Raw genomic sequence first — 26,138 nt, forward strand, 5'->3', positions numbered from 1 at the left:
CCTGGGGAGGTTCAGGTTGGAAGGTGGGGAAAATCCCTTCAGTGCAAGGTTGGAAAGGCCTGGCCCAGGCTGCCCAGGGCAGTGGTGGGGTCCCCATTCCTGAAAAACCTGTGGCAGTGGCACTCAGGGCTGTGCTTTCATGGGGAACAGGGGGGTGGGTGAGGGTCCTGGGGAGCTCTTCCAAAATTAATGATTCTGGGGCTCTGAGTCACTGCCATCCACATTCTGCCCCTCCCTGTCCCTGAGCTGAGCGTTTGGGGAGGCTCTTCAGAAGTTTCAGATTTGTCATTCCCCTTGGATTATCCTCCCTGCTTTGCAGACAGCTGAGATGACACTTTAAAAGCAGGATAATCCAGTTGGCACCGCGCTGGGAAGCAACAGGAGCAAATCAGAATAACAACAATAAAAACCCAAGCTGTTAAGGGTCAGGAGACACATTTGGTAGCAAATAAATCTCTGGAGCATTTAAAAAAAGCAATCTATCCACTCTCAGCTGTCTACCTATCACAGACAGGACTGTGGGAAGAGTGGAAAATAGAGGGAAGCAGAACTCCATCCTAAAAGGCAGAACCTCCTAAGCAGGGGCAGTGCAGTGTGGAGAGGAGGAGACCTGTGACCAGCAAGATGACTGATCCCAAAATGTGAATTTCCTGGCTCTTTACCAGCTCCAAGCACCCTTGGCCCACTGTTCCTGAGGTTCAACTCCTCTCCCTCCTCCCTCACCCGTGATTTTTTAAAGCAGCTCATTACAGCCGGGTTTATCTGCCTCCCAAAGGCTGCTCCAGCCAGCCCAGGGAGGGGGGAAATTCAACATCTGCTTCCTCCAGGGTGCTCTGGGAGCATGGGCACCAGGGGAAAGCCAGGGGGACCACCAGCAGGCATTTCAGGGGGTGAGCTCTGCCAAGTGAGCACCCACCAAAGCAGAAGGACCTGCTGGTGCCACCCTGGAGGTGAGGACAGAGCACAAGGACCTGCTGGTGCCACCCTGGAGGTGAGGGCAGAGCACAAGGACCTGCTGGTGCCACCCTGGAGGTGAGGACAGAGCACAAGGACCGGCTGGTGCCACCCTGGAGGTGAGGACAGAGCGGGACGAAGGACCCGGACCTGGTGCCACCCTGGAGGTGAGGGCAGAGCACAAGGACCTGCTGGTGCCACCCTGGAGGTGAGGGCAGAGCAGAAGGACCTGCTGGTGCCACCTGGGCTCACCTTGATGGGGGAGTACCACCTGCGGGGGGACGAGGGCCGGCGGGAGCTGCTGCCCAGGCTCCTGGGCTCGGGGAACTCGTACTCCTGCTCGGGCATCTTCACCCGGGCATTCTTGGCCTTCTCCAGCTTGGCACCTTCCTCCGTGGAGCCCTTCTCCCCCCAGCGCACCTGGAAGGAGGGAGCAGGGCAGGGGTAAGGGAAAGGATTTGGATCAGGATAAGAACCAGAACCAGGGTTGGGGTCAGGATCAGAACCAGAATCAGGGTCAGGGTCAGGACCAGGGTCAGGACCAGAACCAGGATCAGGATCAGGATCAGGGTCACAACCAGGATCATGGTCAGGGTCAGGGTCAGGATCAGAGTCAGAATCAGGGTCAGGGTCGGGATGGGGACTGGGATCAGGATCAGAACCAGAACCAGGATCAGGGTCAGGATCAGGATCAGGGTCAGAACCAGAACCAGGGTCAGGGTCAGGATCAGGATCAGAACCAGAACCAGGATCAGGGTCAGGATCAGGGTCAGGATCAGAACCAGAACCAGGATCAGGGTCAGGGTCAGGGTCAGGGTCAGGCTGTGCCACCCCTTCTGCAGGAGCAGCCCTGCCTCTGGGTGTCCCCAGCTGAGCAGCAATGCCCAGGCTGGGAGGTTTGTTTCTAGAGTGCAGCCCAAATTTTCATCTTGTCCTTCGTGGAGGTTTATGAGAGGTGTGGCACTGGGGGAGCTTTTCAGGAGAACTGAAACCATCTCCTGGTCATTTGTGTGGCAGCGCTGCCCTGTCCCAGGCACGGACCAGGACACTGCTAAACTCCAGAAATCTGGGTTTGCCTCCCCAGTATTCCCACACAGAAATGATCTGCAAACCCCAGGAGGTTTGTGCCTGGCCCCGAGTGCCCTGCTGAGCCCTGGGGTCTCTCACCTCCATCCGTTTGATGCCGCCCACTCCTCGCCCTCCGTAGTAAGAGGCATCCACTGTCGGCCACTTCTTCTTCGGCAGCCCATCATCATCCTCCTCCTGCAAAACAGCAGCAGGGCTGCACTGTCAGGGGAGAGAGCAGGGAGGGGTGGGAATGGGAGGGATGGAAGGGATGGACAGGGATGGGAAGGGATGGACAGGGATGGGAAGGGATGGGAAGGGATGGGAAGGGATGGGAAGGGGTGAGCAGGAATGGGAAGGAACAAGCAGGTATGGAAATGGATGAGCAGAGATGGGAAGGAATGAGCAGGGATGGAAATGGATAGGAAGGGATGGGAAGGGAACAAGCAGGGATGGGAAGGGATGGGAAGGGATGGAAAGGGAATGAGCAGGGATGGGAAGGGATGAGCAGGGATAGGAAAGGGTGAGCAGGAATGGGAAGGAACAAGCAGGGATGGGAAGGGATGAGCAGGGATAGGAAGGGGTGAGTCCCAGTCCCAAAGCCCCAGGCTGCCTTGTCCCTGCAGGGCAGGCCAGGTTCTGGTGGTCCCTTGCTCTTTTCCAGGGGATGAAAGGACAATGTTTCATGGAGGAAACAGCAGCACTCGGCAGGGACAGTCCAGCTCCAGCAGGAATGAGATTTTGGGGTTTTTCACCCCAAAATCTCCCTGCCCCTGGGGTGGGCAGAGGCAGCTGCTGCTGGTGGCTCCCTGTGCTGCAGGGACCCTGTGGGAGTTCAGCCCTCCCAGGATGCAGGGAGAGAGCAAGAAAAGGAATAAATTCCCTCCTGAGCCAGACTCGGGCACCTCTGGGAACAGCCCCGGTGGGAATGCCCGGGGTTATTGAGAGGAGCTGGCCAGGAGGATGGAAAAGCCTCATGGAAGAGTCACAAAAATGGAATTAACTCCTGTAATGGACCTGGGGCAGCTGCCCATGGGGGTCCATGTGGCCCCGTGGCTTGTGCCTGAGGGAAAAATGAGATTTAAGTTGTGTGTCCTGCCCTCGCTCCCTGCAGCATCTCATGGTGACACTCAGCTTTGGGTCACTTAGCAGACCTGGAAAGTTCCCTTCAGTTTATTTGAAATCAGCCTGCTAAGGCTCCAGTGAAATTCAAGGTGTTTTAAATTCTCTGTGAGGTCAGAGTGTTCTCTTACAGTGCCTTTCCCTTTAATTTCTACAGTTCAGGCTGTGAACTGGCAAAGCAGAAAAGCAGAGTTCATCAAAAACGTGAAGTATTTCCTGTGAAAAACGTGGAGAGAAAAGAAAAATGGTCCCTCTCTCTTTTCTTCTTCATCTCTCTTTAATTTTTCACAGGGATTTGGCTAAACTCCAAAACTTAGGAGCTTTCCAAAGCTGGAAAAGCCAAAAATACTTTGAAATTGAAACTCCCCACCAGGAAAACTGAAAAACTGGGGGGGGGGGGGGGGAATATCCAAGAAAAACTCTGGTTTTCAAGGCAACCAAAAGCATTTGAGTTTATCAAAGCACAGAAACTGGGCTGCAGAACGTGTCCTGACCCAAGGGAAGGGTGAGCAGCTGGTCACCAGGGCCAGGCTCTCCTCCTCTGAGCTGACCTCCCTCTCTGGCCAAGGCAGAGCTGCTGCAGCCCAAGAGCTCAACAGATCTGCAGGAAGAGTTCCAGGAGGATTTTTCTTTAAAAAAAAAAAAACAAAAAAAACAACAAAAAAAAAAAAAAAAGAAAAGAAGAGAAAAGAAAAAAGAAAAAAAAAAAAAGAAAAAATAAAAAAAGAAAAAAAAGAGAAAAAAGTGGAAGCGGTGGAAGCGAAGCCATTGGAACATTTTCCTTCAGCAATTCTCTCTCTGTGCCTCCAGCTCAGCACAGACTGGACTGCTCACAACAGGAAATACCAAGGTTTAGGAAATGTTCCCCACCAGCCCCGAGAAGCCCTGCGAGCCCAGGGCACACTTGACAAACAAAGGAGTCCCAAGTCTGCTGCAGCAGGAGCCTGTTCACATCTGCACCAGGGCAGGGCAGGTTCTGCAACTCCACAGGAGCCCCCCGGCCCCGTCCTGTCCCCAGCCCTGTCCTGTCCCTGGCCCTGTCCTGTCCCTGTCCTGTCCCCCATCCCTGTCCTGCCCCCCCAGCCCTGCCCCTGGCCCTGTCCCTGTCCTGTCCCCCGGCCCCGTCCTGTCCCCTGGCCCTGTCCTGTCCCTGGCCCTGTCCTGTCCTCCGGCCCCGTCCTGTCCCCTGTCCCTGTCCTGTCCCCTGGCCCTGTCCTGTCCCCTGGCCCTGTCCTGCCCCTGGCCCTGTCCTGCCCCTGTCCCTGTCCTGTCCCCTGTCCCTGTCCTGTCCCCAGCCCTGCCCCTGGCCCTGTCCCTGTCCTGTCCCCTGTCCCTGTCCTGTCCCCTGTCCCTGTCCTGCCCCTGGCCCTGTCCTGCCCCTGGCCCTGTCCTGCCCCTGTCCCTGTCCTGTCCCCTGTCCCTGTCCTGTGCCCTGTCCCTGTCCTGTCCTTGGCCCTGTGCCACCACACTGGGGCTGGAAGGGGCAGGGAAACGGGAAGGAAAAGGAGCAAACCCCACATCCAGCTCCCCAGTTTGGGGTGGATTTCACTCCCTGCCTGCCCCAGCTGCGTTTCCCTCCTGGTGGGGTTGGTACCTGAGGAGCCCCAGCTCCCCGAGCAGCCCCAGAGGACCCAAGTGCATTTGAGGATGCTGGAAACTGACTGTGCAGGGCTTGGCACCCTCCCAGCCCCACAATCTGCTTCAGATGGAGCTCGAGTTCCTTTTAACAGGCAAAAGGAGCAGGACAGAGCTGCACTGCACAGTCAGGGCTCCAGCTCCACAAGTGCTGATTGCAGAAAACAAAGGGCTGTGTTTATCTCAGGGCCAGGCTGGGCTCTGGATGCTGTGACCCCGACCTGAGGGAACCTCAGCTGTGGGTAACACCAGGATAACTCCGGCTCCACAAGGGACATCTCAACCACTCAGGCTGAGAATTCAAACGAAATTTGGCCAGATATTAAAAAAAATAATAATTGGACAACTTCCCCCTCTCTCCACCCTTGTAATTATTTTCCCAGTTGTCTCTGCAGTGCCTGAATTTTGTCAGAATTCAGCATTTCTGGAGAGCTCTGCCTGCAGCAAGGGCTGAGCCCCAGCAGGACAGCCCCTCCTCTGAGTGAGAGGTGTTCTCACTGCAGTGCTGAGAGAGCACAGGGAACCCAGGACTCCTTCTGCCCCTTCTCCCAGCCCTGAGAGAGCTTGGGGGAACCCAGGACTCCTTCTGCCCCTTCTCCCAGCCCTGAGAGAGCTTGGGGGAACCCAGGACTCCTTCTGCCCCTTCTCCCAGCCCTGAGAGAGCTTGGGGGAACCCAGGACTCCTTCTGCCCCTTCTCCCAGCCCGAGCCATGCCCAAACCCCTGGTGAGTCCCTCGTCCCTCCTGGGGATGCAGCCAGGGCAGCCAGCACTGCAGTGATGCCTTCACTCACTGCACTCACCTCGCTGTCCTCAGCAGGAGGAGGGGGAGGCTCCTTGATGATCTGGAAGGATTGGAGAGAAGGAGAGCCATCAGTTGGTGCTTGTTCCTCAGATCCACTGATCCCTCATTTTGGGGCACTGAAATCCTCATTCTGGGGCACTGAAATCCTCATTTTGGGGCCCTGAAATCCTTCCTTTTGGGGCCCTGAAATCCTCATTCTGGGGCACTGAAATCCTCATTTTGGGGCACTGAAATCCTTCCTTTTGGGGCACTGAAATCCTCATTTTGGGGCCCTGAAATCCTTCCTTTTGGGGCACTGAAATCCTCCTTTTGGGGCACTGAAATCCTCATTCTGGGGCACTGAAATCCTCATTTTGGGGCACTGAAATCCTCATTTTGGGGCACTGAAATCCTTCCTTTTGGGGCACTGAAATCCTCATTTTGGGGCCCTGAAATCCTTCCTTTTGGGGCTCTGGGTCCCTCATTCTGGGGCTCACACGGAGCTGTTATCCAGAGCACAGCAATGCCATCAGCCACCTCCAGGAAGGTTAAAAACATGGGGAAATCTGAATTTTCTGTTGCCCTGGGATTCCTGCAGCCATCCAGGCACAGGGAAGCAGAGGCAGAGTCCAGGAATGTGTCTGGGATGTTTTCTGCCCTCTGCAGCAGCTCAGTGTCCAGCAATCCCACAGTGACTGTCCCTGGAGCTCCAGATGATAAATTGGGGCAAGATGGTTCTTGTCAGAGCAGCATGTCTGCTCTAGGATGGGACAGATCATCCTTTAAAACCAAGCAAACAGCACAAAATCAGAAATAAAGGACTTGGCCTCTAATTAGGACTGGAGATTGGAAGCCTGCTGTTAACTGGGCAGATTATTTTTGTCCTTAATTACCTTCACTCCTCTGGAAAACACTGAATTTACATTCTTGCTGTCCTAGTAAACAAGGATTTTTAATGGCATTAGCCATGATCCATCTGACTAATTTCCTTATTTTTTTCCCCTTACATATTTATAGTTTTGACCTCTCAGTCCTGTGACTGCTTCATGCTTGAGGTATGAGCTGGGTAGAGGAACATTTCCTTTTTATTTCTGTCCTATCTTCTGTGTCTTCTCCTTGGAGATCTGCTCCACACTTCAAAGCTAACACAAGCAGGGGCCTGTCCCACTTTCCTCAGCTGCAATAAAAACACAACCTGCTCCTTAGAGATAGAAATGAGACCTGATAGAAATGAGACTTGATAGAAATGAAATTTGATAGAAATGAAATTTGATAGAAATGAGAATTTATAGAAATGAGAATTTATAGAAATGAGAATTTATAGAAATGAGATTTATAGAAATGAGATTTTATAGAAATGAGATTTTATAGAAATGAGAATTTATAGAAATGAGATTTATTGAAATGAGAATTGATAGAAATGAGATTTGATAGAAATGAGAATTTATAGAAATGAGACTTTATAGAAATGAGATTTGATAGAATGAGATCTGATAGAAATGAGATCTGATAGAAATGAGAATTATAGAAATGAGATCTTATAGAAATGAGATCTGATAGAAATGAGAATTGATAGAAATGAGAATTGATAGAAATGAGAATTTATAGAAATGAGATTTTATAGAAAATGAGATTTTATAGAAATGAGATTTTATAGAAATGAGATCTGATAGAAATGAGATCTGATAGAAATGAGATCTGATAGAAATGAAATTTGATAGAAATGAAATTTGATAGAAATGAGAATTGATAGAATGAGAATTGATAGAAATGAGATTTTATATAAATGAGATTTATAGAAATGAGAATTTATAGAAATGAGAATTTATAGAATGAGATTTGATAGAAATGAGATTGATAGAAATGAAATTTTATAGAAATGAGATTTGATAGAAATGAGAATTGATAGAAATGAGAATTTATAGAAATGAGATTTTATAGACATGAGAATTTATAGAAATGAGAATTTATAGACATGAGAATTTATAGAAATGAGATCCTTTCCTGGGCAAAGGAGAACCACAGTGGCCACCTGGATTCCTCGGCCTCACTCACTGGCTCCAGGTTTAAATTCTCTGGGGAATTTTCTGGTGGGGTGATGCTGCTCTCCCTTCTCCCCAGAGCAGCTGGTGGCAGAGGGTGGGACCAGAATCCAGGGATCTCTGTAAGGAATCTCCATCCCTGCCATTTTACAGCTCTGCAGAGCCCGTGCATTTCCTCCCCTTCTCCTCCACCACTCAGCCATGTGGTTTCAATCTATATTTTCTGTATTTGCTCCATCCAGATTTTTGTTTCCACAACTTCTGGTCAGCTGCAGCAGAGAGCCAAACAGATTGCTGGGTTCTTCCAAGCTTACTTCCAGAAAAAAGTTAAAAACTGCTCTTGGATGCTCAAACACCAACACCTCATTTATCTGCCGGCCACACCCCGGCTTTGAAAGCACTGGAGGATGAAAATGAGCGGGGTGGGGCAGAGCCCGTGGGCAAATCAGCCAGCCCAGCCCCTCGGGCCACCTGCAGGGCTGCACAGGGAGGGACAGAGCAGACCTGCAGCAGGTGTGGTGGAGGAGCACCTGCCCAGTAAGGGGAGACCATCCCAGTAAAGGGAGACCATCCCAGTAAAGGGAGACCATCCCAGTAAGGGGAGAGACCATCCCAGTAAGGGGAGAGACCATCCCAGTAAAGGGAGAGACCATCCCAGTAAGGAAAGACCATCCCAGTAAGGGGAGAGACCATCCCAGTAAAGGGAGAGACCATCCCAGTAAAGGGAGAGACCATCCCAGTAAAGGGAGACCATCCCAGTAAAGGGAGACCATCCCAGTAAGGGGAGACCATCCCAGTAAGGGGAGACCTTCCCAGTAAGGGGAGAGACCATCCCAGTAAAGGGAGAGACCTTCCCAGTTAGGGGAGAGACCATCCCAGTAAGGGGAGACCATCCCAGTAAGGGGAGACCATCCCAGTAAAGGGGAAAGACCTTCCCAGTAAGGGGAGAGACCATCCCAGTAAGGGGAGAGACCTTCCCAGTAAGGGGAGACCATCCCAGTAAAGGGGAGACCTTCCCAGCAAAGGGGAGACCATCCCAGTAAAGGGAGAGACCATCCCAGTAAGGGGAGAGACCATCCCAGTAAAGACCATCCCAGTAAAGGGAGAGACCATCCCAGTAAAGGGAGAGACCATCCCAGTAAAGGGAGAGACCATCCCAGTAAAGGGAGCCCATCCCAGCAGAGCCCATCCCAGTAAAGGGAGCCCATCCCAGCAGAGCCCATCCCAGCAGAGCCCATCCCAGTAGAGCCCATCCCAGCAGAGCCCATCCCAGCAGAGCCCATCCCAGCAGAGCCCATCCCAGCAGAGCCCATCCCAGCGGAGCCCATCCCAGCAGAGCCCATCCCAGTAGAGCCCATCCCAGTAGAGCCCATCCCAGTAAAGGGAGCCCATCCCAGCAGAGCCCATCCCAGCAGAGCCCATCCCAGCAGAGCCCATCCCAGCAGAGCCCATCCCAGCAGAGCCCATCCCAGCAGAGCCCATCCCAGCGGAGCCCATCCCAGCAGAGCCCATCCCAGCAGAGCCAAGCCTTCCAGCTCTCACTCTCTGCCTGCCCTGCACCCCAGAGCTGAGGCAGCTCCTCCCCAGTGTCCCCAGGCCGGCTGGAGGTCCCTCCCCCCCTGGCTCCCCCCAGCCGCTCTCTGAGCCACGGCCCCAGCACCCCTGAGGCTCCCCTGGCTGGGACAGCTCCAGCCTGGGCAGCTGAGCAGCCTCCTGCTCACAGGGCTCCTGCTGGGCACGGGCACGGGCACGGGGGTGGGAGAGGTGCTGGGACCTGCTGGGATCTGCTGGGACCTGCTGGGATCCACTGGGACCCACTGGGACCTGCTGGGATCCGCTGGGATCTGCTGGGACCCGCTGGGATCTGTGAGATGCACTGGGACATGCTGGGATCTGTGAGATCTGCTGGGACCCACTGGGAGCCTCTGGGACCTGCTGGGATCTGTGAGATCTTCTGGAATCCACTGGGACCCACTGGGACCCACTGGGATCCGCTGGGACCTGCTGGAATCCACTGGGATCTGCTGGGATCCACTGGGACCCACTGGGACCCGCTGGGAGCCGCTGCCTGGCAGCTCAGGAAGGTGAGGTCACCCCTCTGGAGGTGTCTGCGCTCCTTTCCCTCCTGCCCTCAGTGCTGGGGAGCTCAGCCCGGAGCTGTTCCTGTGTTTCCTGTGTTCAGCGAGCCTCCCCCAGCCCTGGGAGAGGTTCCTGTGCCTCCCGAGATTTGGGGAGATCCTGCTCAGGAATTCTGGCCCTGCTGCTGCACCAGGCTCAGCAAAGAGCTGCTGTTGTTCTGATCTGCTGAGCAACAATTGCCTCCACTGTAAAGGGAGTGCTGAATTCCAGCCTCCATCCCAGAGCCCCTCTGGGACCATCAACTTGGAAGCATTTGGAAAGAGCATTCCTTGGTGGCCGGGTGCCAGGGAGATACTGGGCTCCAGATAAACCTCCCGAGCGTCTGTTGGCTCCAGCCCATTCACTCCAGGGATGGAGCTGGCTCGGGGTCTTTCCTGGAGAACTGCTGGATACTAACGACTCCTCTTCAATTAAAGAGCACGCCAAGAGGAATTTCAGGGTTGAGAAATGTGCTTGTGGCTCACAAACTGATTTATACTCGGTGAGAGAAGAGTTGCTGTGTTTTTTTTCCCTTTTCCCCTGACACATCCCCGGGCTGGAATCCACGGCTCCGGCTCTGCGGTCTGGGTCCTGGGGCTGCAGCCCTGGGCTGTTGTGCAAGGCAGCTGCTCTGCCCTCACCTCACTCCTGGCAGCTCTGCATTCCTCCCCGTGCCACTGGCAGAGCTCCCCGTGCCCCCCTGGCAGGCTGGGCACCCCTCCAGGGCTTGTCTGGGATTCCTCAGCACTCTGGGTGAGCAGAGCCCGGGGAGCCATCCTGGCCCTGACCCTCTGCCAAACTCACCTCGGGGTGCCCTCCCAGAGAGGTGGGGGAGACTTCCTGCAGCCTCTTGGAATAAAATCCTCCCCCCATTTCTTGCTGAAATGCTGCTTGGGGCTGGTGATCTCACTTACCACGGTGCAGCAGAGGGGCCAGAACCACCAGAGCAGAGCCAAGGCCAGCAGCAGGAAGAGGATCAGCAAGGCGATGGCCAGGATGGTCCCATCAGACTGCAGGGGAACACAGAGAGCACAGGGTGTGACACCTGTGACACCCCTGAGACCTGTGACACCCCTGACACAGAGAGCACAGGGTGACACCTGTGACACCCCTGACACCTGTGACACTCCTGACACAGAGAGCACAGGGTGACACCTGTGACACCCCTGACACCTGTGACACCCCAACACAGAGAGCACAGGGTGACACCTGTGACACCCCTGACACCTGTGACACCCCAACACAGAGAGCACAGGGTGACACCTGTGACACCCCTGACACCTGTGACACCCCTGAGACCTGTGACACTCCTACACAGAGAGCACAGTGTGACACCTGTGACACCCCTGAGACCTGTGACACCCCTGAGACAGAGAGCACAGGGTGACACCTGTGACACCCCTGACACCTGTGACAGCCCTGACAGAGAGCACAGGGTGACACCTGTGACACCCCTGACACCTGTGACACCCCAGACACAGAGAGCACAGTGTGACACCTGTGACACCCCTGAGACCTGTGACACCCCTGTGACACCCCTGACACCCCTGTGACACCTGTGGCATCTGCCAGTGCAGATGGAATTTCTGGAGAAGTTGGCCCAAGCCAAGCTGATCTTTGCCCAAGAGCTCAAACCACGTGGGCTGAAGAGGGAAAACCAAGGAGGATGGGACTGCATAACCTAAAGTTGTGCCTGGACAGTGAACTCCAGGATGCAAATGGAGCAGAACTCATCAAAGTGACAGACCCTGTGACCAGTGATCCATTTTGGGACCATTTTGGGTCATCCTGGGTGCAGCCCTGCTGGGCTCTTGTGCTGCCCAAGGGGGATCCACTGATAATAATTTGAATAAATCCCTGCTTTATTCTGTGACTCTGCCCTAGCTCAGCCTGTCCCAGCCTGTCCCAGCACACAGCTGAGGCCTTCACTGAAGGCTTGGCCACATCGTGGGACACAAGAGACCCAAAATGTCACCCTGCCCCCCTTTGAGGGGGGACACGTCCTCCAGAGCAGGCAGAGCCAGCCTGGCAGCCCTGCTGCTGCTGGGACACAGCCTGGGCTGGAAGCCCAGCACCCCAGGAGCATCTCAGGGCTCACAACTCACACAGTGCGTGCTGGAGATGATCACAGAGCTGGAGATGAAGCTCAGCCCGTCGTTCATGCTCACTTGGAGAGCTGCTTCCCTGCAAGAAACCACAAACAACTCAGGGCAGCTCCTGCCCAGCCCTGGGTGCCCAGAAACCCTCTGGTACAGATCACTGCCCCTGCTGCCTGTGCCCCAGAGCACAGCTGGCACTGAGCACGAGGGCAGGGCAGCTTGGGGTCCACAGGAGAGAAAAAGAGAGCACAGGGAGGAGACCCAGCCCCATCTCCCCCTGGGCAGGGTGTTCAGCTGGCACAGAACAGGAGAGAGTGGCAGCTTGGGATCCAAATGGGATCCAAAGAGAAAAAGGGAATTCAGGGAGGAGACCCAGCCCCATCTCCCCCTGGGCAGGGTGTTCAGATGGTAGAGAACATGAGAGGATGGCAGCTTGGGATCCAAAGAGAAAAAGAGAGCACAGGGAGGAGACCCAGCCCCATCTCCCCCTGGGCAGGGTGAACACTGGGGCAGCAAAAACCTACATGCCAACTTCCCTGAGCACAGGTGCTGGGCACAGCAGGTAGGTGTCCTCCACCACGAAAGGCTTCTCATCTGCAGAGGGCAAAGAGGGGGATTAGTGCCAGATCACCCTCACAGGCCTCAGAGGGGAGATGAAATGAGGGCTCTCCTGGCCAGTGATGCATGAACGAGATGGGGCATGAGGACATTAGGATATCTGTGCATTTGGGAAGTTAGGATATGGGTACACTATAGAAATTAGGATATGGGTACATTAGGATGTCTGTACATTACAGAAATTAGGATATGGGTAAATTAGGATATGGGTAAATTACATAAGTTAGGATATGGGTACATTAGGATATCTGTACATTACAGAAATTAGGATATCTGTACATTAGGATGTCTGTACATTACAGCAATTAGAATATGGGTACATTAGGATATGGGTAAATTACAGAAATTAGGATATGGGTAAATTAGGATATCTATACAGTATAGAAGTTAGGATATGGGTAAATTAGGATATCTGTACATTACAGAAATTAGGATATCTGTACATTGGGATATCTGTGCATTACAGAAGTTAGGATGTTTGTACATTGGGATTTTTGTACCTTACAGCAGTTAGGATGTCTGTGCACTATGGAAAATAGGATATGGGTAAATTAGGATATCTGTGCATTGGGATGTCTGTGCACTATGGAAAATGCTTCACTTTAAGGCAGAATCATCTGAACCTCAGTCCAACCCTGCAGCCTGAATCCCACTGTTTCCAGAGGGAGGAAGGCACTCCCCAGAGGAGCCCTGGGTGATGCTGCTCCCCTGCAGACTGGGGTCAGGGCTCTGTGGCACGGGGGGCACGGGGGGCACTGCCCCCCCCATTTCCCAGCTCTGGGGGGGCTGTGCTGGCCCATCTGCCCCCTGGGCTCTCCTCACCCTGATTTATGAGCAAATCACCAACTCCCATGGATTTCTCTCGTTGTCTCAGCCTTGTTTTCTCTTGGCTAGGAGAGGGGCCAAGGGCTGCTCCCTGCCAGCATCCTCACAGCAAAAGCTGCTTCACCCTGCCAGGCCCTTCACTCAGCTCAGCTCTGCTCAGGTTTTTGTTTCTCTTTCTCTCCCTGCCCACTGCCACCAGCCCAAGGCTCTCTGGAAGGTTTATCAGCCCTGGCTGAGCTCCAGGCTGGCTGCAGGCACAGATCACTTTGTTTGGAGAATGTTTTGTGCCTCACCACAAAAATGAGCTGTGCTCTAAACAAAGGAGCATCCATTTGGTTTGCATAACTCTGGCCCATCTGACTCCTCCTGAAACCTCACCCAGGGAAGCAAAGCAAACAGAATAAACAGAATTCCCAGCCCTGCTCTGCTGCAGGGCAGATTTCTGTCCTGAGAGGGGCTTGCTGTCAAACCCCTGAGTGACCCAGCCTGGCCTCTCCTGGGCCTGAGCAGAGGCAGGAGGGTCCAACCTCCCCCAAACCCTGCTGGGCTCTCTGGGTGCCCACCTGGCACTGCTGAGACTCCTGCAATGCTATCCCCAGTGCTCCTGCACCTGAGCAGCCCAGGCAGCCTGGAAAAGCCATTATCCCCAGCTAGAGGGAACAATCCCTTATGCCTTTAGCAGGGTGGGACCTTCTGGCAGGCCAGGACTTGGAATATTTCCTAACCATCATCATAAACCAAAAATCTTCAATGTATGCAGGAGGCTTTGAGAGCCAGCCTGAAGAAAAGAGCAAGCCTCAAAAAAAACCCTCAAAAAACAGCAATGAAAAAAAAAAAGGGGGAAAAAGGGGGGAAGGAAAGGAAAAAGGGAAAAGGGGGGAAGGGGGGGGAAAGGAAAGGGGGAAAAGGGGGGAAGGGAAAAAGGAAAAAGGGGAAAAGGGAAAAGGGGAAAAGGGAAAAAGGGGGAAAAGGGAAAAGGATGGGATGGGCTTGGGAAGCACCCAGGGAGAGCAGCAGCTCCAGCCCAGCCCTGCTGAGCTCCAGCCTCTCCTGTCTCCATTCCCTGCCCAGGGCTCTGGGGCACACTCACATTTCAGCACTCAGAGCAGCCCCAGGCAGGCTCTGGGCCATCACTTTTAACCCTGTGCAGGCTGGAGCCAGCCCTGCTCACAGCCCTGCTCACAGCTCTGCTCACAGCCCTGCTCACAGCCCTGCTCAGCCACAGAGCCCTCATGCTTTCTGCAGATGTTCCCTTTTCTTTTTATCCCATAGCTCTGAACATTTTGAGTCGCTGCTCTCTCACCTGCCCCTTTTCCCTGCCAGGAATCCCAATAAAACCCCATTAGCTCACGCGTTTAACCTCAGCACTCCCAGCCCCGCTCTCTGCTCTCATCTGGGATAATTTAAGGTTTCAGGAACTGTTGGCTTTGTGTTATCTTTAAAAATCCCTCCCTCCCTGATGCAATCAGAGGCAAACAAAGGCAGCTGAGCTTTCCAGCCTCCAGGAGTTTCCATAAAATCCTGGTTGGGGTCTCTCGGGGAGAGGGTTTGAGTCGTGTCACCTCAGAGGAGCCAGAACACCTCCCTCATTCCCTGCCCCACCTACCCAGAAACTCCTGAATGAAAGGAAAAATTATCTCAGAGCTGTCCTGGGAGTGCACTGCTGCAAGAGCAAGGGAAGTTCTTTACAGTATCCACTTCTACACTAATTTCCATTTAATTTCCAGCCTTGCCTCAGCAAACTCCCCCTGCTCCAAGGAACAATTTACCCAGGGGCTCCCAACACACCCAGCCTTGAGATCTCCACCTTCCAGAGCCAATCAATGCTAATTAATGATTTCACACTGAGCAGGGGCAGGACTGCCTCCAAAGCCATCGGGAATTTCTGAGCAAATCCCAGGTGGGGAAATCCCTGCTCAGCAGAGCTGCAGGAGCAGGGCCCAGAGCACCCCAAAACACAGCTGGGGAGAGAACCACACCTGATCCCCCAAAACACAGGTGGGGAGAGAACCACACCTGAGCACCCCAAAACACAGCTGGGGAGAGAACCACACCTGATCCCCCCAAAACACAGGTGGGGAGAGAACCACACCTGATCCCCAAAACACAGGTGGGGAGAGAACCACACCTGAGCACCCCAAAACACAGGTGGGGAGAGAACCACACCTGAGCACCCCAAACACAGGTGGGGAGAGAACCACACCTGATCCCCCCCAAAACACAGGTGGGGAGAGAACCACACCTGATCCCCCCCAAAACACAGGTGGGGAGAGAACCACACCTGATCCCCTGTGAGCACCCCAAAACACAGCTGGGGAGAGAACCACACCTGAGCACCCCAAACACAGGTGGGGAGAGAACCACACCTGATCCACCTGCTCACAGCTCTGAGGGATGCTCTGAGCGATGCTCTGAGCACCCCAGATTCCAGGTGAGCACAGAAGCACACCTGGTGCCAGGGATGCTCCGTGCTTGGGTCCCTCCCCCTTTACAGAAGAGCCCCTCCTGCCCGTGCCCACTGGCACCTCCCACCCCAGCCCCGGTGCCCGGGGGGGGCACGGGCAGCCCGGGGGGGGCGGCAGGGGCAGCCCGGGGGGGGGCAGGGGCAGCCCGGGGGGGGGGCACAGCCCGGGGGGGCAGGGGCAGCCCGGGGGGGGGGCAGGGGCAGCCCGGGGGGGGGGCAGGGGCAGCTCGGGGAGGGCAGGGGCAGCCCGGGGGGGGCGCAGGGGCAGCCCGGGGGGGGCAGGGGCAGCCCAGGAGGATTTGGGTTCCTTACTGAGGGTGAGCGTGTCGTTGATCCTGAAGCTGCAGAGCACCCTGTCCACGCTGCGGGCGTGTCGGAAGCCGTTCCCCCTGACCACCACCTGGAAGGACTCTGCCAAAACAGCAGGGCTTACTGGGGGGCCACAAAGAGCCCACCAGCACCTGGGCTGGGGGTCCAGACTGCAGACAGAGCAGCCCTTTGGCTGCATTCCAACCCGGGCAGGGGCCATGGGGCATCCCCTGGGGTCTCTCCCTTTTTATCCCAATTTCCAGCCACATTTCCCTTCTCTCTTTCCCCATTTTGAGAGGTTCAGACTCCCCAGAACCCCTGATCCCAAAGTTTCCCCTCTAACCCACAACCCTCCCTTTTAATTTACAGGATTTAGGGGTTTTTTCCCCATTTCTGAGGCACCTGAGAGGTTCAGACTCCCCAGAACCCCTGACACCACTGGGCAGGAGTTGGGGCAGTGCAAACTGCCCTGAGGTGAAAGGGAAGTTCACCCCAAAACGAAGGTGAAATTTGGGAATTAGTGGATCTGGCACTCTCCAGCAATTAGAGATGGAGTGGGAATTGCACTTTGGGCAAGCAGGAGAGCAGGGGCTGGCTCCTACTCACCCCCTGCACAGATACTGGAGGGCTCTGCTGCCAGGATCTCTATGCAGGACTTCTTCAGAATCTGAGAGAGACAAAACAGGAACTCCTCAGCCTCGTTTCCGTAGAGACAGAGATGGGAAGGAAGGTGGGAAAACAACCCCTGAGCCCAGCAGAGCAATCTGGGCATTGGTGGCACAGCCCCAGCTCTGCCTTCCCACCCTGAACCCCCCAAACAGGTCCCAGTGCCCCCCTGGGCTGGGCCAGGGTGAGGGGTGCCAGGGTGAGGGTGCCAGGGTGAGGGTGCCAGGGTGAGGGGTGCCAGGGTGAGGGTACCAGGGTGAGGGTGCCAGGGTGAGGGTACCAGGGTGAGGGTGCCAGGGTGAGGGTGCCAGGGTGAGGGTGCCAGGGTGAGGGGTGCCAGGGTGAGGGTACCAGGGTGAGGGTGCCAGGGTGAGGGTACCAGGGTGAGGGGTACCAGGGTGAGGGGTGCCAGGGTGAGGGTGCAGGGTGAGGGTGCCAGGGTGAGGGGTGCCAGGGTGAGGGGTGCCAGGGTGAGGGGTGCCAGGGTGAGGGGTGCCAGGGTGAGGGGTGCCAGGGTGAGGGTGCCAGGGTGAGGGGTGCCAGGGTGAGGGGTGCCAGGGTGAGGGTGCCAGGGTGAGGGGTGCCAGGGTGAGGGGTGCCAGGGTGAGGGTGCCAGGGTGAGGGTGCCAGGGTGAGGTGCCAGGGTGAGGGGTGCCAGGGTGAGGGTGCCAGGGTGAGGGTGCCAGGGTGAGGGGTGCCAGGGTGAGGGGTGCCAGGGTGAGGGTGCCAGGGTGAGGGGTGCCAGGGTGAGAGTGCCAGGGTGAGGGTGCCAGGGTGAGGGGTGCCAGGGTGAGGGTGCCAGGGTGAGGGTGCCAGGGTGAGGGTGCCAGGCTCTCCCCCATCCCCGGGCTTTGTGCCCCAGATTTTGCAATAGTTCTGAAATTTTTGTTGATTATTTGCAGCCCCCCAGGGCTGTGAGGCATCACCTCCCTCCCTCTCAAACATCTCCAGTTTCAGCTGGACTGCTCAGCTTTGCCCTAAATCACCCCAGAAATCCCCACAGAGCCCCCCAGTGCCCCCCAGGGGCTGGGATTTCTGGTTTTAACCTGATTTATGTCAGCTCACCCCAGGGCATCCCCGAGGCTGCCCAGACCAAGCTCAGACAATTCTCCTCCGTTTAAGCCAGGCTTAAGGAGCAGAGTGTCCCTGAGAGGGCTGGCCCTGCTTTCAGCACTTTGTGCAGGGATTTGCTTGGCTCAGGCTTGGCTCTCAGGGCAGAGGCACTGGCATTATTTATTATTATTTATTATTTATTATTATCATTTATTATTTATTATTATTAATATTTATTATTTATTACTATTTATTATTTATTATTATTTATTACTATTTATTATTATTTATTGTTTATTCCCTCGTGCTGCTGCAGCTCCCTGGGCTGTTCCCTGCCCTGCAGAGCAGCCCCAGCTCCTCCTGCCCAGCCTGGGCTCAGCAGAGCCCAGCTCAGCTCCACGAGGCCAGCAAATGTCAGCCAAGCATCCTTTGGTGGCTCAAATCCAGCATGAAAACTATTTTCCCAACTTTAAATTGAAACATCTGCAAGGGGAGAACAGCAACCAACAGCAGGAACCCTGTAAGGAAAAGGGAATTTTGGGTTTTGTTGTTTTCTCCACAGTCACAGCTCCTGCCTCAAATACCTAATGCAAAAGCCACTCCGAGGGCCAGGCTCTGCTTTTGGGAACATTCAGACAGAAGTTTGGAGTTTAGAGCAGTCAGAGAGAGGTTGGACTCAGAAAGCAGGGCTGAAGGAGGCAGGATGCTCTGAGCTGGTGCAGCCTGGCAGGTGAGGAGAGAGGTTTGCAGGAACAAGGTTTTACAGGAACTGCCAAGGGGAAAAAAAGAGAAAGTCAGCAGCTGAGAACAGAACTGGGAAGAGTTTAAAGTAGAAGAATCCTATTTTAAATAAAATAGAGAAATTCTTTACTAAAGAAATTCTCAAAGAAAGAATTTAAAATAGAAGAATTCTGAGAAGAATTTAAAATAGAACAAGGAAAACCACAGAGAATGTAAAACACATTTTTTTGAACCATTTTGGTTCATTTTGGGCCCGTTTTGGTTCACCTTGGGTTCATTTTGTGCCCATTTTGGTTCATTTTGTGCCCATTTTGGTTCATTTTGGGCCCACTTTGGTTCATCCTGGGCTCACTTTGGGCTCATTTTGGTTTTGGGACCATTTTGGGCCCATTTTGGTACATTTTGGGCCCATTTTGGTACATTTTGAGCCCATTTTGGTTCATTTTGGGCCCATTTTGGTACATTTTGGGCCCATTTTGGTTCATCCTGGGTGCAGCCCTGGCTGGGCTCTTGGCTGCCCAAGGCAAGGAGATCCTTTACTAAATCCCTGCGTTGTTCTGTAGCTCTGCTGGTGCCCAGCCTCCCCAGGGCACCCCAGGAGCTGGCACTGGGGGGAGCTGGGCCCCTCCTGCCAGCCCAAAGCAGCCCTGGAGCAGCACAGGCTGCTTGAGGGACTCAGGGAAGGTTTTCCAGCAGGTTTTCCAGCAGGCTCTGGTGGGCACAAAGCCCAGGGAGGCCCCTGAGTGCCAGCCCTGGTGCCAATACTCACAGAGTCGATGATGCCCTGCAGGGCCTCGAAGCCGTCGGTGACAGGGAAGACGTGATCTCTGCTGTCAGCAATCCTGGCCAGCTGCCAGAAATGGAACAGAAACACAGAGGGGACACCAATTAGCCAGCAGGCAGCTAATCCAGACTTCTCCAGATTAAATCAAAATCCAACCCTCCAAGACTCAGCTGCTCTCTCTGGCTCGCCCCTGGCTCTGTTTATTGAGCAGGAAAATGTTTGTCTTGGCCTCACTTGATAAAGCTCCAGGTCAGGGACCAGAAGAGCCCTGGGGACAAGGCAGAGTGTGCCTGTCCCTGCTGCCGGGGGCTGATGAGCTCTGGGGCAAAGGTGGGACCCAGAAGAGGTTGGACTCCATAACCATGGAGGCCTTTTCCAGCCTGAACTCTTCCACAAGTCCCTGAAGTGCCACCCCAGGCCTGGCTCAGCTCTGCTGCCAGGGCAGAGAGCTGGCACTGGGCACTGGGCACTGGGCACTGGGCACTGGGCTGGCACTGGGCACTGGGCACTGGGCACTGGGCTGGCACTGGGCACTGGGCACTGGGCTGGCACTGGGCACTGGGCACTGGGCACTGGGCACTGGGCACTGGGCTGGCTGGCACTGGGCACTGGGCACTGGACTGGCTGGCACTGGGCACTGGGCACTGGGCACTGGGCACTGGGCACTGGGCTGGCACTGGGCACTGGGCACTGGGCACTGGGCTGGCACTGGGCACTGGGCACTGGGCTGGCACTGGGCACTGGGCTGGCACTGGGCACTGGGCTGGCACTGGGCACTGGGCACTGGGTGGCACTGGGCACTGGCTGGCACTGGGCACTGGGCTGGGCACTGGGCACTGAGCTGGCACTGGGCACTGGGCTGGCACTGGGCACTGGGCACTGGGCTGGCACTGGGCACTGGGCTGGCACTGGGCACTGGGCACTGGGCACTGGGCACTGGGCACTGGGCTGGCACTGGGCACTGGGCTGGCACTGGGCACTGCTCAGAGAGCGGCCAGGGGACACCAGGGGATGTGTTCTGAGTGGAGGCTGAAAGGTGCCAGCCAGCTCTGGGATGAGCAGGAGGAGCCCAGGGCAGCCAGGACAGCCCCTGCCTGCAGCTCCAGCAGCACTCCAAGGGTTAAGCAGAGCTCCAAGCCCAGCTCAGCAGTGATGAGCTCTCCATGCATCTGCAAGGTTTGCTGCAGTAAATCTGCCCTGGCAGAGCTACCAGAGCCTCTCTGCAGCTCCCTGCAGGCAGCAGAGCAGCCAGAGGTTCCTCCAGCCCCTCGGGCTGCCCTGGCACCCAGAGCCACCCAGGAGGGCAGGGAGGCACCCACAGCTGCTGGAGAGAAGCTGGGTGTTCACAGCCCCCTCAGGTCACTCCCCACCATCCTCACCCATTCCTGAGCTCATTTTCTCACCACCCAAACACCTCCAAGAGCAGCTGGCTGGGCTCTGCTGCCTCAGGTCTGCCCTGTGCCATTTTCATCCCTCTCTGCTCGTCCTGTCACTCCCTTTGGGTTCCACCAGTCTCTGGCTTTGATTCAAGAATGGTTAAATCCTTGAACCAAGCCTGGTTAAATCCTTTTCTGAAAGCTGCAGAGGCTGGGGAACTCTCCCAGCCCTGGCTGTGCAGGTGCCCCCTGGAGCTGGAGAAATGCCAGCTGGAGAAATGCCAGCTGTTCCTGTGTGGAACAGAACCCATGGACACACAGAGCTCAGATGAAGGCTCAGAATTCACACAAAGCCCTGGGAAACACCTCCATGAAGGAAGCTGATTCCACAGCACGGCTCTCCCCTGAGAGAAAAGCTGAGGCTGAAGGGTTTATGGCAAAGCTCCAGTTTTATGGGAAAAGCATCCCCACTCCTTCCTGCCTGCAGCTCAGGCCAGGATATCTGCTGCTCCCCTGGGTCATTCTGTGACTCTGGCTCTGCCCTGTTCCCTCCTCTTTCAGCAGGAGCAGAGGATTCTGTGCATGATTCTGTGACTCTGTGGATGATTCTGTGACTCTGTCTCTGCCCTGTTCCCTCCTCTTTCAGCAGGAGCTGGGGCAGACTCAGACAGGGACCAAACCCAACAGGACCCAGCAGTGCCAGGGGCTCCCTTCAGAGCAGAGGGAGAGGAAAACCCCTGGGGACCCTTGGGCAGGGACTGGGGGCTGTGAGCCCCTGGCCAGGACCCTTGGGCAGGGATTGGGGGCTGTGAGCCCCTGGCCAGGACCCTTGGGCAGGGACTGGGGGCTGTGAGCCCCTGGCCAGGACCCTTGGGCAGGGACTGGGGGCTGTGAGCCCCTGGGGACCCTTGGGCAGGGACTGGGGGCTGTGAGCCCCTGGCCAGGACCCTTGGGCAGGGACTGGGGGCTGTGAGCCCCTGGCCAGCCCCTGGCCAGCCCCCCCCAGGGCTGGGGCTCTCACCTGGGTCTCGTTGAAGTCCTTCACCCCCACGCAGTACACGGTGGCCCCCAGGTCCCTGGAGCGGTTGGCCTGAGGGGACAGGAGCACAGCAGGGTCACCAGTGGCTGGGAACCCCAAAACCCCCCCAGATCTGCCAAGGGCAGGCCTCAGACACAGCAGGGCTGCAGTCAGAGCTGAGCACAAACACTGGTCAGCAGAAGAGCTTGGTGAGAAGGATGAGGTGAGGACACACAGGAGCATGGGCTGTGTTAATGCCTGGCTAGAACAACTCCCTGGGCTGCAGAAAGTTCATCCAGAGAGATGTGAGGGAGCTCTAGGTTAATGATGGAGCTCTGAGCATTGTGCTTGAAGGGAGAGCAGCCACAGGTGGGATTTCCCTGCTGCCCCACTGAAGCTGCATCCACTGCTGCTCCAAAGCCTGAGTGCAGTCATTTAATGGATTTAGCAGAACAGGAACACCTGGCCTGACTGAAAACTCCTGCCCAGGAGAGATGCTGGTGAGCCAGACTGGAGGGGAAGTCTGCAGCAGGGCAAGTTCCACAGCAAAGAGATTTTGGAGCAGAAATGGTGCCTTTGGAGCAGAAATGGTGCTTCTGGAGCAGAAATGGTGCTTCTGGAGCATCATTCCAGTTTCACTCTGGGAAGCTTCAGCCCAAACTCACAGAGCAAGGGCTGAGTTCAGGATCCCCTTCACCAGCCCAGAACTGCTCCTCCCCAAACCAACACAAATATAACACTGCTGACCTTTCAACTTGCTCACTCACCTCTAAAAGCAAACTTGTTTTTCTTGTGGAATTTTATTTCAGAGGGGAAATAAAAGGGGATGAACTGTAGGGACAGGAGCTGGAGACTCAGGGCGTTTGCTGGAGCTGTGTTGGTTTTACTCTACAAACCAATCCTTGTTGTTCCTGGATTTAGTGCTGCACTTTGGACAGGCTGAGAGGAAGAGTTCTGTCCATGGCAAACCCAGGCAGAAATGCCCTCTGCCAAGCTGAGATCACCCTGGTTTGACTGGCAGGTGCCAATCACTCATCAGGAGGATGTCCAAAGGAACGCTCTGCAGAGCTCAGCCCCATTTGGCACAGCTCCCTCAGTTGGTGAGGGTGAGAACCTGAACCCCAGAGCTGCTGGTGGAAGTGCCAGGGTGGCTGAGCTGAAGGATTTTCTGCACCCTCCTCCTGCAGTCCTGACTTTGTGTGAGGGGGGAAAAGTGAAAGTGAGAATATTCAACATTTCCCAGAGCAATCCAGTAAAGACTGAAACTTGTCAGCTGTGAACAATTCCTTCTGCTGTGTTTATTTTTAACTGGAGGCTTTAACCCCTCTCCTTCCCCCCGAGCAGTCTCAGCTGTGGGGAGTCAGAGGTTGCTGCTGTCATGGCTGGCCCTTAGATTCCTGTCTGAGAGCCCCAAAGAGGAGATTTCCCAGCTCTTCCTCATCCTCTGCATTCCCAGCAGCAAGCCCAGACATTCCCTCTCTCTGACCACCAAGAGAAGTCACTCACCTCCCTCTCAGAGTAGAAAAACAGATCCTCGTGGAGCTCCCCATCTGTCAATGCAATGATGACACTGGCAGTTCTGTAACCTGAACACACAGAGCTCCTCAGTGCTGGCTTGGTTAAACCACCCCAGAACCATCCCTGGGGCTGTTAAACCACCCCAGAACCATCCCTGGGGCTGTTAAACCACCCCAGAACCATCCCTGGGGCTGTTAAACCACCCCAGAACCATCCCTGGTTTATTAAACCATCCCAGAACCATCCCTGGCTTTCTTAAACCACCTCAGAACCATCCCTGGTTTGTTAGAACTCCCCAGAACCATCCCTGGGGCTGTTAAACCATCCCAGAACCATCCCTGGTTTGTTAAAACACCCCAGAACCATCCCTGGTTTGTTAGAACTCCTCAGAACCATCCCTGGGTGTGTTAAACACCTCAGAACCATCCCTGGGTTGTTAGACCACCCCAGAACCATCCTGCCTGAAGGCAGAGCCCTGGTGGCATCCCAGGCCAGGGAATGACACTGCAGCCACCAAAATCCCAATTTGCTCCTATTTAGCTCCTGGTTTTATTCCTGCTGTCAGTTCCAGAAATCCAGAGGGGCTTTTTCAGCTCGTGACAAAAAGCTCCTCTGGGATTTAAACAGAGGTGGGGGAAAAAAGTCTCCAAGGTTCCTGAGCAGCATTTCAGGGCCATCATCAACCCTTTGCAGCCTTCCCTTCCAAACCAGGAAGGTTTCACAGCAGTTACAGGGAAGGAAGGGACACTTTTAGTGCTGGTTTTAATAACTGCTGGTTTAAAAATCTTTTACCTGACAGCTTCTGCATGCATTTGTGTTTCAGAAGGAAGAAGAAATGGTTGCCTGGGCCCTCCAGAAAAAGTAAGGTGCCAGTTTGGGTGAGGGTGGGCACCTGCAGCCAGCCTGGCTTCTCCCTTTTGGCCTGAAACACTTCAATTCCTGAAACACTTCAATTCCTGAAACACTTCAATTCCTGAAACACTTTAATGCCACTCCTTAAAGCTCCACCTGCTCTCTTTCCCTCTCAGGAACCCTTCCCTGACCAGCACCACATCCCTGCAGGAACAGGAGCCACCACAGCAAAGCTGCATTTTTATTTTAGACCTGTTGAAGTTATCAATGAAAAAGGAAGAGAAGAACCCATTCAGTGGGTGAGGAAGGGCTCTCACCGTGGACATTCTCGTGGTAAATCTGCTCACTTGCCTGCAATCAGACAGAAGGTTGTCAGTACAAATCAGAGATGTGACCTCGTGAGCAGCTTGTGCCTCAGCAGGGCCATGGCAGGGAGGGGCAGTGTCACTCTGCCATCAGCTCTGCCATCAGCTCTGCCATCAGCTCTGCCATCAGCTCTGCTCTCTGGCCCTCAGAGCAGGGGCTTGCAGTGATTCCTGCCAGGTCCCACCAGCCCAACCAGCCCCAGAGCTGCCTCCCCCTGCTCTCTCTGGAAACCCCATCCCCTTCCCTCCCTGACAAACACCTGGGCTAACATTCCTAAATATTCCTGAGCATCGGTGCTAGATATTCCTCAGCAGCTCCAGCTCCCCTCTTCCAGCTGCAAATAAACCAGCAGCACACCTGAGCTCCATTTCGGGGCTGGGGCAGCGCTGGAGCAGCTCAAACCCCTCCCAATCCCCAGGTGGGAGGGAGTGCAGGAGCTTCAGGGAAACCCCTGAGCTGTGAAATATCTCACAAGCTCGCCCAGGAGAAGGCAGTGAGGTCTGCAGGTGCTTGGCCAGCCCAGGTGTGAGCTGTGGGCTCACCCCACCCAGCCCAGGTGGGACTGACAGCCCGGGGACTCTGCCTTGGGCAGGCAGAACAAGCAGGAACAGAAGGAGCAGAGTTTGCAGCTGCAGCCCCGAGCCCTGGCACAGGGACAGGCTCCACTCACCTCCCCAGCAGCCCCGGGGCTGTGCAGCCCCTGGGAGCAGAGACAGACCCTGCTCAGCCCCAGCCTGCCCAGTTACCCTCTCAAATCCTTCGTGCATGTACGTGTCCCCTCCTGGCAGCACCTTCTGCAGCTCCTCCAGGCCCTGGCGGATCTGCTCCCTGCAAGAAGGCAGCACTGAGACACCCAGGGGCACACGGCCAGGCTGGCCTGGTGGCACTGAGACACCCAGGGGCACGGGGCCAGGCTGGCCTGGTGGGTGGCACTGAGACACCCAGGGGCACGGGGCCAGGCTGGCCTGGTGGCACTGAGACACCCAGGGGCACAGGGCCAGGCTGGCCTGGTGGCACTGAGACACCCAGGGGCACAGGGCCAGGCTGGCCTGGTGGCACTGAGACACCCAGGGGCACAGGGCCAGGCTGGCCTGGTGGGTGGCACTGAGACACCCAGGGGCACGGGGCCAGGCTGGCCTGGTGGCACTGAGACACCCAGGGGCACGGGGCCAGGCTGGCCTGGTGGCACTGTGACACCCAGGGGCACGGAGCCAGGCTGGCCTGGTGGCACTGAGACACCCAGGGGCACGGGGCCAGGCTGGCCTGGTGGCACTGAGACACCCAGGGGCACGGGGCCAGGCTGGCCTGGTGGCACTGAGACACCCAGGAGAAAGCCACCAGGCTGTCCTGGCACCCAGCAGGGGTGGCTGATGGTCCCAGGCTGTCCTGGTGTCACCCAGCAGGGGTGGCTGATGGACCCAGGCTGTCCTGGTGGCACCCAGCAGGGGTGGCTGATGGACCCAGGCTGTCCTGGTGTCACCCAGCAGGGGTGGCTGATGGACCCAGGCTGTCCTGGTGTCACCCAGCAGGGGTGGCTGATGGACCCAGGCTGTCCTGGTGTCACCCAGCAGGGGTGGCTGATGGACCCAGGCTGTCCTGGTGTCACCCAGCAGGGCACAGAGACTGGGGACAGAGTCAGAGGTGTCTGCCCAGGCTGGTGCCTCTCCAGGGTGGCTCCCTGTCCCCGTGCCTGTCCCTGCAGGGGTGGCAGGAGCTGCCCAGGCTGGCAGG

General features: G+C 55.7%; 1 protein-coding gene across 1 annotated transcript in view; it reads right to left on the bottom strand.

The window, feature by feature from the left end:
* Positions 1-26,138, bottom strand: part of ANTXR1 (ANTXR cell adhesion molecule 1) — a 42,943-nt gene that overhangs the window by 7,049 nt on the left and 9,756 nt on the right. Inside the window, exons 4-16 of the mRNA XM_050982981.1 lie at positions 25,154-25,235; positions 24,359-24,392; positions 23,178-23,257; positions 21,675-21,743; positions 19,263-19,343; positions 16,640-16,700; positions 16,037-16,135; positions 12,342-12,411; positions 11,824-11,902; positions 10,633-10,728; positions 5,578-5,619; positions 2,122-2,217; positions 1,207-1,374 (exon numbers count right to left, since the gene is read on the bottom strand). Of these exons, the coding sequence (XP_050838938.1) occupies positions 1,207-1,374; positions 2,122-2,217; positions 5,578-5,619; positions 10,633-10,728; positions 11,824-11,902; positions 12,342-12,411; positions 16,037-16,135; positions 16,640-16,700; positions 19,263-19,343; positions 21,675-21,743; positions 23,178-23,257; positions 24,359-24,392; positions 25,154-25,235 (1,057 nt within the window). The remainder of the gene's footprint in view (positions 1-1,206; positions 1,375-2,121; positions 2,218-5,577; positions 5,620-10,632; positions 10,729-11,823; positions 11,903-12,341; positions 12,412-16,036; positions 16,136-16,639; positions 16,701-19,262; positions 19,344-21,674; positions 21,744-23,177; positions 23,258-24,358; positions 24,393-25,153; positions 25,236-26,138) is intronic.

This window comes from Serinus canaria, chromosome 22 (assembly GCF_022539315.1).
Source record: "Serinus canaria isolate serCan28SL12 chromosome 22, serCan2020, whole genome shotgun sequence".
NCBI lineage: Eukaryota > Metazoa > Chordata > Aves > Passeriformes > Fringillidae > Serinus > Serinus canaria.